This window comes from Biomphalaria glabrata, chromosome 10 (genome assembly GCF_947242115.1).
Source record: "Biomphalaria glabrata chromosome 10, xgBioGlab47.1, whole genome shotgun sequence".
NCBI classification, from domain to species: Eukaryota; Metazoa; Mollusca; class Gastropoda; family Planorbidae; genus Biomphalaria; species Biomphalaria glabrata.
The window spans coordinates 37892677-37905184 of NC_074720.1; the positions used below are offsets into that span (position 1 = coordinate 37892677).

A 12508-nucleotide genomic window follows, 5' to 3' on the forward strand; every position below is an offset into this window, starting at 1 on the left:
ATGTCTCACGTCACTTGTCTTAAGTTGTCGATAGTTTCTCCTCCCTTCCTCAAGAGCAACGTTGAGATTCCGTTGAGCTCTTTTCCTTGTCTGTCGCCACTCATATATGCTCTTTTCATATACATTGTTGATTGTAATGTTTTTTTGGCTAGTTTGGACTAGCTGAAGAAATAGTTTTGAATTTGAACATCACACAAGATTCTAGCCAGAACAGCATCACTGACTAAAGTTATCTGCTGATTTATGTTTTTTGTACTCAGAATTGCATTTTGAATGAGTACAGTTATTATTATTATCACTTTTATATAGCACTACATTCGTGCTTATAGCATGCTCAGAGCGCTTTGGTCCAATCTCATTTGTGGACCAGTTGGAGGGGGGGGGATGGGGAGGGGTTATCTAGGAGTTGGTTTTCTGTGCTGCCTTTAGGCGCTCAGTAAACACAACTCTGCCCCTGTCGGGTGTCGAGCCTCGAGCCCCCTTCTAGGTAGCCAAGCCAAGCCAAGTTCAAGCGCGCTTAGCCTCGCGACCAGTAGTAGTAGTTATAAGTGAACAACTTAGAATGCAACAAATAATTATTCCAGATCTTATTAACTTGACATTTATTGTTTCCTTAATACAACATTGATTGCAATATATACTGTCTAGTAAATAACAGACGTTACCTAACACAAAATTATATCGCCTCATACATCCATGTTCATAGATTTCAGAAAAATACGAATATTAAGAGGTTAAGCAAATGGCATCAATATTGTTTTGAAACATGTTCTTTAGTTTTTCATTCGCATCTGTAATGTTCAGGGTCCAATATCCATTTCTACAACTGTAATAATAAAGGACATACATCTATTTTTGCAACTGTAATGATGAGGTGCAATATCTCCGTATATAACTGTAATAATAACAGTCAAATATTTATTTTAACAACTGTAATAATGACAGTCAAATATCTATTTTAACAACTGTAATAATAAGGGTCTGTCACGGCTGACAGGGTCAGATATTTTAAATTATTTTAACAACTGTAATGATGAAAGTCAAATATCTATTTCTACAACTGTAATGATGAGGGTCCACTATCTGTTAATAAAAAAATATATAAAGATGAGGTATCCTGAGAATACAGTTTTTGACAGAGTTTGTCTTTGAGATTGAGACTTTGGAAATAGTGTCTGAAAAGAAAAAAAAATGGAAAATGGGAAACTGTGTGTGGATAGAAAAATTGGTAGTTGGTAAACTGTGTCTGGATAGAAACATTGGTAGTTGGTAAACTGTGTCTGGATAGAAACATTGGTAGTTCTGAAACTGTGTGTGGATAGAAACATTGGTAGTTCTGAAACTGTGTGTGGATAGAAACATTGGTAGTTCTGAAACTGTGTGTGGATAGAAACATTGGTAGTTGGGAAACTGTGTGTGGATAGAAACATTGGTAGTTCTGAAACTGTGTGTGGATAGAAACATTAGTAGTTCTGAAACTGTGTGTGGATAGAAACATTGGTAGTTGGAAAACTGTGTGTGGATAGAAACATTGGTAGTTCTGAAACTGTGTGTGGATAGAAACATTGGTAGTTCTGAAACTGTGTGTGGATAGAAACATTAGTAGTTCTGAAACTGTGTGTGGATAGAAACATTGGTAGTTCTGAAACTGTGTGTGGATAGAAACATTGGTAGTTCTGAAACTGTGTGTGGATAGAAACATTAGTAGTTCTGAAACTGTGTGTGGATAGAAACATTAGTAGTTCTGAAACTGTGTGTGGATAGAAACATTGGTAGTTGGAAAACTGTGTCTGGATAGAAACATTGGTAGTTCTGAAACTGTGTGTGGATAGAAACATTGGTAGTTCTGAAACTGTGTGTGGATAGAAACATTGGTAGTTGGAAAACTGTGTCTGGATAGAAACATTGGTAGTTCTGAAGCTGTGTGTGGATAGAAACATTGGTAGTTCTGAAACTGTGTGTGGATAGAAACATTAGTAGTTCTGAAACTGTGTGTGGATAGAAACATTGGTAGTTGGTAAACTGTGTCTGGATAGAAACATTGGTAGTTCTGAAACTGTGTCTGGATAGAAACATTGGTAGTTATGAAACTGTGTGTGGATAGAAAAATTGGTAGTTGGAAAACTGTGTGTGGATAGAAACATTGGCAGTTCTGAAACTGTGTGTGGATAGAAACATTGGTAGTTCTGAAACTGTGTGTGGATAGAAACATTGGTAGTTGGAAAACTGTGTGTGGATAGAAACATTGGTAGTTGGGAAACTGTGTGTGGATAGAAAAATTGGTAGTTGGAAAACTGTGTCTGGATAGAAACATTGGTAGTTGGTAAACTGTGTGTGGATAGAAACATTGGTAGTTGGTAAACTGTGTGTGGATAGAAACATTGATAGTTGGGAAACTGTGTGTGGATAGAAAAATTGGTAGTTGGAAAACTGTGTGTGGATAGAAAAATTGGTAGTTGGAAAACTGTGTGTGGATAGAAAAATTGGTAGTTGGGAAACTGTGTGTGGATAGAAACATTGGTAGTTCTGAAACTGTGTGTGGATAGAAACATTGGTAGTTGGAAAACTGTGTGGATAGAAACATTGGTAGTTCTGAAACTGTGTGTGGATAGAAACATTGGTAGTTGGAAAACTGTGTGTGGTTAGAAAAATTGGTAGTTGGGAAACTGTGTGTGGACAGTCATGGATCAGTTACTTCTGGTGTCATTGCTCAAAGACATTCGTTGTTGTTTTCTATTTCAATCCTCCTGAGCATCTGTGGAATCATTTTTGTTGTTTTTTTTCTGTTCTAGATCAAACAATTGAACTGAGTTCTCTCATTAATGAAAAAATATAATTAACAAAACTTTTTCTTTAAAACTTTTCGTTGACCAACGATGAAATTAAGAGAAAAAAAAAAAGCACAGCAGACGTGCAATGTATTAAATGTTAAGCTTGGTCTTCTATGTCTAAAGACAAATCGTTGTCCCTCTGTTCAGTTGGTCTCGATGTTTGGGGTAGATGAGAGGAGAACTCGGGCATTAACTCTTGCTGTACAATTTGAGTTTCTAATAACATTGTACTCTCCCTTTGAGAATGTATTCTTTGTGCAGAACTTTTCTTTCGTTCACTTTGCTCAGCACATTTCCAAACTGTTTGAGTTTTTTTTGACTTGTAAGTAACTTTTGGAGTTTTGGTATTATTTCTCTGAGTTGATTCACAGTTTTTTTCTTCCATAAAACTGTGTTGAATTTGTTTTCGAAGTACTTCTCCTATTGTGAAATTTCTTTTACCAAGCTCCTCTTTCATATGCTTTCCTGTCTCGTCAGTTTTAATCAAGAGATAATATCTATTTCTTACGAGTCTTGTCGAAAACTCTGAAGACTCCGGCACATCGTTCATCACATGACGAGTGAATTTGAAGCCGTCAATAAATGTGATTACCGTTGATTTTTGGATTTTCGCCAGCGATTTTCTCGCCCTGAATAAATCCTCACAAGTGTTGGACAACATGGCGATGAGAGAATTGATAAGAAGCAAATACGTAGTTAGGATGAAAAGAACGTAGATGACTGCAACAAGACGCTGACTGCCAACTTCGACGTTTTCCAGTATGTCCAAATCCTTGAGGCCCAACATGTAGCCAAACATCGTGAGAGTTGTGTTTTCAAAAGTGCTGAATTCCTCGACATTTCCGTTTCCATTGACTACAATATACATAGCGAAAGTGAAAGCTGTAAATTCAATACAGATAATTGCTCCGAAACGCAAAAAGTCCCCGAAAAGGACCTTCTGAAACAGGACGGTGTACGATGAGAATTTCTTAGCGCCTTTGAAGAAAAACATGAAGAACCAGCAGCCTGACAGAAGAACAATTACAAAAACGTCATTGCTGTCATGTTTAAAATAGTAAAGAAAGCAGTCAAGAAACAAGACGACCGCAAATAGGACTAAAAGCACTCTGTACAAGAGATTGTTGTGATGTTTTATTCTCTCGAACAATGGGTATCGAAATACAAAAATTCTCCTCAGTTCAGAGATGATAAGATACAGGCTGTAACAAAGTAATACCCACGGAACGACGTCACTGTATGATTTAGCGACGCGGCAATCACTGTCTGTGTCACATTCAGCAGAGTTCATCACTTTCTTCCTGTAATAAATAGATGTAGTATACAAGAACATGACCCAAAAATGCAAACCTCCAAAGATATAGAAATACCATTTGGACTTTTTCCATCTTGTTTTTATTATAGCTCCAATTATTTCTGTCTCTACAAAGGGTTGAGCATGCTTCCAACCAGCGTTGCTTATCATTTCAACAATAGACTTGGGCCGATTGGCATAAAAAATGAACTTGAATAATGCTAGCGCTTTAGAGAACCATTTTTTATTCTCATGCAAAGGGTTAGGGTTAGGGTCATTTGTGTTATTGTTATAAACATATTGATTCACGTGATCAATCTCAGTAATATCATAATATTTCTTGTCAAAGCAGCCATCATAGTCCGCGGGAAAGTAGAAAACATCTTCTAGTTTCATCAGTGCGTTGAAGAGGTCGATCAAGCCACAGGAAACAGCCAACTTAAGTGGCGTCTTACGCTCGTTATTCTCCTTAAGCCAAATATTTTCGACTAAGCAGTTGTGTTCCTTTATAGAATTGTCATCTTTATCTAGGTGTACATCTTGTTGAATCATTTGCTTGTTTCTCTTTTTTGCTTTTCCTTTGCCCAACCGTTTACTTTCTGAATTTATTTCTTTGCCTTTGTGTGATTTTCCCATTCCTTTTATTTTTTGGTCTAAGTGTTCCAACATTTTGATTACTTCCGGGATTTTCTCCGGCTCTTGTTCTGCATATTTTATCAGCGTATGTACAACAGTGTCTCCATTACTGTTCACCTGATTTATAGAAGCTTTATAACCTATTAACAGATCGACCATTTCAGTATCCAGAGTGACCACAGCTACTGAGAGGGCTGTCTCACCCATCATAACGTTGTTCTTGAACTTTGGCCCAGTGGCCTTGGCCGCTAGCACGTCTTGCCTCATTTCTGACGACTTCAAGTTCTCCAAAATTATTTTTGTAGCGCTTTGATTTTTATGAGCAAGAGTAATGTGCAATGGAGTTTGGCCTTCGTAACTTCCCGTTCTTGGCACTAATGCTAAATCTGGGCAATGCGTCATCAAAAGCTCTATAAACTGATCATCCGCTTCTAAAAGAGTCGCTGTGTGTAACAATGTATCGTCGCTGTCGTCCGTCTTACAGCGAAACCTTTTTAACCGGTATAAAATTTCTCCATCGTCGCTTTTTTTAATTATAAATTCATTCAATTTTTGACAAGCTAGGTTAGAGTTACGATCGCCGTCGTCGTCTTGGTCATCGTCGCCATTCTCTTCTCTGTCTTTCCTCAATCGCTTTTTATTTTCGTTTTTCAGATCTGTATAAATTTCTCTTATCTCTACATCGTCTACACGCTGGACACTCTCCACAGGCGCAACGCTTCTACCACAGCACTTGAATATTTTGAACATGGCAGTTTACAACGGCTGGAACAACTTGGTATCCAAAAATGATAATCTTGAATTACTCTGAAATGAAAAAACAAAAACAACAAGAACTTTAGACTTTGAAAAAAAGAAAGGAAGCAAGATATTCCTACAGTATTGTTCAAGATATTCCTACAGTATTGTTCAAGATATTCCTACAGTATTGTTCAAGATATTCCTACAGTACTGTTCAAGATATTCCTACAGTATTGTTCAAGATATTCCTACAGTATTGTTCAAGATATTCCTACAGTATTGTTCAAGATATTCCTACAGTATTGTTCAAGATATTCCTACAGTATTGTTCAAGATATTCCTACAGTATTGTTCAAGATATTCCTACAGTATTGTTCAAGATATTCCTACAGTATTGTTCAAGATATTCCTACAGTATTGTTCAAGATATTCCTACAGTATTGTTCAAGATATTCCTACAGTATTGTTCAAGATATTCCTACAGTATTGTTCAAGATATTCCTACAGTATTGTTCAAGATATTCCTACAGTATTGTTCAAGATATTCCTACAGTATTGTTCAAGATATTCCTACAGTATTGTTCAAGATATTCCTACAGTATTGTTCAAGATATTCCTACAGTATTGTTCAAGATATTCCTACAGTATTGTTCAAGATATTCCTACAGTATTGTTCAAGATATTCCTACAGTATTGTTCAAGATATTCCTACAGTATTGTTCAAGATATTCCTACAGTATTGTTCAAGATATTCCTACAGTATTGTTCAAGATATTCCTACAGTATTGTTCAAGATATTCCTACAGTATTGTTCAAGATATTCCTACAGTATTGTTCAAGATATTCCTACAGTATTGTTCGATTTCCTCATAGACACTGCATAACGACTTCCCAAACACGACGTGCTGACGCAGCTGTTCTGTCGTCGCCTTTCTGGCGCAGCTGTTTTTCGTGCAGCCCTTTTGGCGCAGTGGTCGTTTGAAATCGACTATTTTGCCGCTGTTTCAGCCACATTACATATGCTCTTTTCACTGTGTCCTTAAAACGAAGGGTACATATCTATGTTTTCTAAATGTGCTTGTCCTGAAACAAATAGTAAGGTTTCCCTTTCAGACCTTGCGATCTATGAGGCAGATGATGTTAGGGTCATTTGTTTCTTTGGCCAACGGTTAACGAGCAGGGTGTCATGTGGCCATCACAACGACCAACCGCCTTTGCTTTCCCCAGCTAAAGTCAGGTACCCATTAGAGTTGAGTGGACTCAGGGACGCCCTAAAATTCCTGAAATTCGTAATCCCAGCCTTCATCCAGGTTCGAACCCAGGACCTCGGGTTCAGAGGCCGAGCGATTGGTCTGATAAGGTGCACACCGCGGAAACAAATACAAGATTTACTTTTATCCAATGGATTTTGGATTTAAATTTGGTACGTTCTTATTTTAATCATAATGTCACGTGAGTTTTAATGTTTTCAAAAACATAATGAGACAACGATAAAAAAAGATGCAAATTTGTGTCCACACAAATAACTGTATTTATTTATGGTATTTGTAGTGACATAAAAATAAAACGAGCGTTGCTCAATCTCATTGATAAATTTATCCGGAGAAGCAAATCAATATCGTCAGTGACAGATTTAGACTTCATAAGGCCCTAAGCCTCATGACCTAAGAGTCAAAGTTCAAGAATAATGTTACGATGGGTGAGACAGCATTGTCACAGGTCACACTGGATACTGAAATGGTAGATCTGTTAAAGATATTTGTCTCTTGTAAGGCAATGTTTTGTCGTTTGCTCATTGTCCAAAATAATAGAAAATATAGGTGCAACTATTATTTGGGGGCGACCAAGCACGAAAAGGGCGGGGGTGACACCAAGCCAGTGCAGATTACCCTGATGGCTGAGAAGGATCCTACAAATAATGTACCGAGATAGTGTTTCCAATAGAGAAATCTTTTCCCCCACTTTCGCCGTCTAAGGAAAGAGGCGACTGAACGTTGACTATATTTGTGAGACATATCAATAGACAAGACTTGTGAGACATATCACTAGACAAGACTTGTGAGACATATCACTAGACAAGACTTGTGAGACATATCAATAGACAAGACTTGTGAGACATATCACTGGACAAGACTTGTGAGACATATCACTAGACAAGACTTGTGAGACATATCAATAGACAAGACTTGTGAGACATATCACTAGACAAGACTTGTGAGACATATCAATAGACAAGACTTGTGAGACATATCACTAGACAAGACTTGTGAGACATATGAATAGACAAGACTTGTGAGACATATCACTAGACAAGACTTGTGAGACATCTCACTAGACAAGACTTGTGAGACATCTCAATAGACAAGACGAACCACGTTTACCAAAGTCAGCCTTAACATGAAATCCAAAAAGAAGAACGCAAAAAACAAGGCCGACCACGTCTAACATGGTGTCACACCTTTTTAGAAGGAAAGTGGCTGTGAAAGTCGCCTAAGACTGATTTCTTTGGAGAGAGCTAGCAGCCCTATGCGTCGAAAAGCGCGCGAGGTGCTTATGTCTATGTCTTTCTCAACATTTTACAATAAAAAAAAATGTTTCTTTCGATACTCAACTGATCAGATAAGATGTTTGGGGAAGTGCCTTAAGCTCATTCGGAGTTTTCCGGGGCTAAGCCCCGGGCTCCAAGCGTTCAACATTTCTGAGCTTCAGAAACTCTTTCTCCTGGCGTATACAACGTATTGTTTTTCTAATAATAGGAAGATTACAAATCAAATTGAATTAAATTAAGAAAGTTTGGGACATGTTGATACTGAACTGTGAGTTACATTCGAGGTAGTAATTTTTATTTGTAAAAATAGCTTTTTGGAAAAGTGCATTTTTCCGACTAGGGTTCACCCCCCCCCCCGGTGGGTGTCATCCGGTGCGGCCTGCACCCCCCAGTGACGCCACTGCACTAAGCTATACCTTATGTTGCCAATAGGTAAATCCAAAACTAAATATTTTGGTCACAGGTAGAACTGTGATCTTACGTAGTTCGCAATATGTATTAAGGAGATAGCTGAAACCTTTATTAAAAGAGGGAGGTTGAGAATGTATACAAAATATACAATATAGTAATAGTATATTGAAAGATAAATATCCTCAAACTTCTGACACCAAAACGTCCAGTGCTAAAACTAAGGAGCCAAAACGTCGCGCATCTTATAGCTCAACGGTATTTACGGTCAGCAGTAGATTTGAGAAGGAGCTTTATATATTGTTACGTATTTCTGAATCTTCTGGCTAAATGTACTAGTAGGCACGCAAATAAAAACACTGCAAAGAACTTGACGACTCAACTTTCAGCTTCATATAACTTTATTGACTATTAACTCTAACAATTTGTTACTGTAACATGTAGCGTAGAAGACTGTACAATATCTGTCAGTTTACAGTTAGCTATACTTCGTTGCAATTCATCTCTTCACTTCGTTGCAATTCATCTCTTGTCAACTTGCATCGAGCCGTATTCCACAGAACCGACCAACGACACACTTCCCAGTGTCGCTCCAGGTCTCCCAAAGCTGAACCAAGTCGTACTCAAGTCTACCGAATCAGAGCCGCACACGTCTTACATCGACTGTATCGACTGTAACGGCTCAAGTCCACTGTAGTTCGCTGTATAGACTTTATCGACAGTAGTCCATTCCAGTTAACTCTACCCTAGTTAACTTGCATCGAGTCCTACACATCTCTCTTCTACTGTCTCGCACAGTAGACAACAGTACCGACGACTCACTCATGACTGACTTTCACATTAACTCTCTGGCTTATATAGAGTCCCTAATCGCTTGTCCAAAGTTGCACAAACACGGCTAGTATTCTCTGGAATAACATGTGAGGAAACGTCACATCCTGTCTTTGTTTATACATGTAGATTCCAGAAAACATCGGCTGCAGTGTCATCTTGCCGGGGTCACAAGTTGTGACCTCTCTTTATCTGTCACTGGACATTGCTAGTACCTTCTGGAATAACACTTAAAGACACGTCACATCCTGTCTCTGTTTATACATGTACATTCCAGAGAACACCCGCTGCTGTGTTATCTCGCCGGGGTCATACCTATCACTGTCATTTGTAACACTATGTATATATCATAATTTATTTCTATTTATCAGCCATTCCCCTTACCATGCCTGGCACCTCCTACTTCAAAGCTTACCTGACTTAGAGGAACGTCATCACTTTTCTGTCTTTCTACGTTCATTTCTTTTGTTGCAAAATTTAAACTTGTTCCAAAAGCCCGAGTTCCAATTAGAATATTCAAATAATTGAAACCTTATTCTGATTCGTATTTACAGCTATTTATATTCTTTCTTTTACAGTTCATGAAAATGGTACATACTTACATACGTACAAATGCAATCGATTAATCAAATCTATAAAAATTGTATAAATGAGTTTAGTTACTTAAAACAAACCTCTGAAGAAAAGCTTCAACATGCAGAATCGACAGCAAGCACAAGTATTACAAGAATACACCTTTCTCTTAGTACCCTTACATATAGATCCAGACATCACATCACGTGATTTCAAGACCTGATGAATGAAACAAAAAGTTATCCACGTGCTTTCCAGGAAAAAGTTATTTTCATTCATGAATTGAAGTAAGATTTAGAGGAAAAAAAAAAACAGCCAAGAAATAGATGTGTTTTTCATTTTACTGGTAAACGTCAATAAATCTAATAATCGTTAAAACCAGTTAAGGGACTTGATCGATTACTGGACACCAAACTAGCATGAACACTGACTCGAGGCCTGGATACATCGACTTTGTGCAGATCAATTGGTGCAACTGACATACTTGTTTAGGAAAAAAAACACCTTTTTTTGTTTCAATATAGTCATCAACAGAAAAAAAAAAGGGGGGGGGAAGGGGGGCGTGCGGAGTGTAAACAAAATATAAATGAATCCATAGACCAGTTGTATCCGGTGGGTACAGGCGATCGCTTCATCAGTAGAACAAATTTCATCTACGGTTCACAAATTAAATTAAAAAAAAAAATTAGTTTTGATTTTAGGGAACAGAATCATTGACATGACAATCCTTTAGATCGGAGAGATACAGCAAGAATGAAGTTTAGATGTAGATCTATTTACATAGATGGCTCTATCTTATTCATGGTAAACCAGTAACACAAACTAAAAACGCAAAATACCTCGGTGTTATAATAAATGAAAAACTATCATGGAATCCACATATTGATGAAGCTATCAAAAAAATCAAACAAAGCATTAGGGTTTATTAAAAGATTGAGAGTGAGATTTACAACATTTGACTAGTGTAAGATCTTTAGTAAACTCACTCAATTTAGAAAGCCTTCAGGACAGAAGACTCAAAAGTAAAGAAGTAAATATACATTAAACACTGAACCATAATCTTCAAATACAAAAACAAAATTTAATAAAATACTCTGAAAGACACAAAGGTAAAGGCACATTCCTCGTTCCATATGCTAGAACAAATTTGTAAAAATGCTCCTTCTTCCCTAGTGCTATTAGAGCATGGAATGGGTTGCCTAAGCCAGCCAGGATAACCAGTGACTTGGCAGAATTTAAGTCATTGGTTAATATGCACGACTAGATGCATGAGGGTAGGACGTAATCATCTTCTTTTTTGAAGTAACTTCTGTATTATATAAGATAAGGCTCTGTAGCCTACGATCAGTGGAATATCGGGGTCAGATTACAAAGAGAGTTTGTGTTTTCAAACAAACTCAGAGCCGGTACCCATGGGTCAGCAGTGCAGATAAAAGCTGCACAAATATCTGAATCTTTGAATTACTAACAGTTAACAACCACAATTCTACATGCATCCATACAAATATCAAGTAAAAGAAAGCTTTACTGCGATCACTCGCACCCGAGTCTTCTGTTGGAATAAGGCGAAGGGCGATAGTTGTATACACAATACATTGATGAAGACATCTGGTGCATGTAATCTTTTATCGTCCTCATCGTGGCCTCTTCATTGAAACGCCCATTATAAGAATATGACAAGCGAACAGAGAAAATGAATTTCCAGTGAGCTTCGGAAGTAGATTGTGCATGGCACGTGGCAAGTAATAAGGAAGGAATCTACCGTCTCTCTCAGGCGCCTTATGAAGAGGTGGCGGCCTTTGCATGGTTAGAAATACGTAGTCTCCCTCTTGGGGCTCGGCTTCCGTCCTCACTCCGGCAGGGGTGACCGAGCAATGGATGAAGCTACAGTGACCTCACACAAAAAAATGTGATGAAATGATAATCAAATTAATCGGGCAGTTGAGAGGCTTTCGGACAGAGCGGTTGTTGAATGACCGATCTCTTAAAACTGGTTTCTGGAAGAGGTCAAGGCTCGTCTCGACCTTTTCATAGCTGCAATGCACCATCTAGAAACAACACTGAACACTGCCATTTAAATAGTGTTTAAAGAATATGTATTATGTATATATACACGATATGCAACCTTACTTTTTGAAAAAACAAAATTTCGGTTAATTATTAATAGCTTGCACAACAAAAAAGACATAAATTAAAATAAAACAAACAAAAAAATAAATTATAAATTAATTATATTTTTAATAACTAATAACTAATTTCGACTCGTTATATATACGTTACAAAAAATACATAAAAACAATAATATAAGTTGCTTAGTATTTTGCATATAACAGTCTTGTGTGTATGTGTGTGTGTGTGAAAAAGGATTACATATTTATTTAAAAAACAACAACAAGAGGGTTCACTTTCAAAGGACGAAAAGGTCATGGGCGCAGTCAGGGATTTTTCAGGGGTCGGGCTGGTTTGTGGGGGTGAAAATATGTCTTTGTTGCACCAAAACTTTACACGCTATAAAATATCATATAATAGAATTTTCAATTTCCTTGTGTAGTTTTTGAAATCTAAATATGACGGACCGACAGACAGACAACACAACATAAATACTAATAGCGGCTTTTCGTCTTTGGTTGGCATCTAAAATATGTG

At 37.5% G+C, this 12508-nt stretch overlaps 1 protein-coding gene across 1 annotated transcript; it reads right to left on the reverse strand.

The window, feature by feature from the left end:
• Window positions 1-585: 585 nt before the first annotated feature.
• LOC106060931 (transient receptor potential cation channel subfamily V member 2-like) lies at window positions 586-10106 on the reverse strand. The gene is made up of 2 exons (XM_056042978.1): window positions 9964-10106; window positions 586-5568 (listed from the first exon to the last, which is right to left on the reverse strand). Exon 2 carries the CDS (start codon window positions 5509-5511, stop codon window positions 2929-2931), a length of 2583 nt encoding a protein of 860 aa, XP_055898953.1. The 5' UTR covers window positions 5512-5568; window positions 9964-10106; the 3' UTR covers window positions 586-2928.
• Window positions 10107-12508: the final 2402 nt, after the last annotated feature.

Excerpts from the sequence above, each read along its gene's own strand:
- LOC106060931 (XM_056042978.1), bottom strand. The coding sequence starts at position 5,511 with ATGTTCAAAATATTCAAGTGCTGTGGTAGAAGCGTTGCGCCTGTGGAG.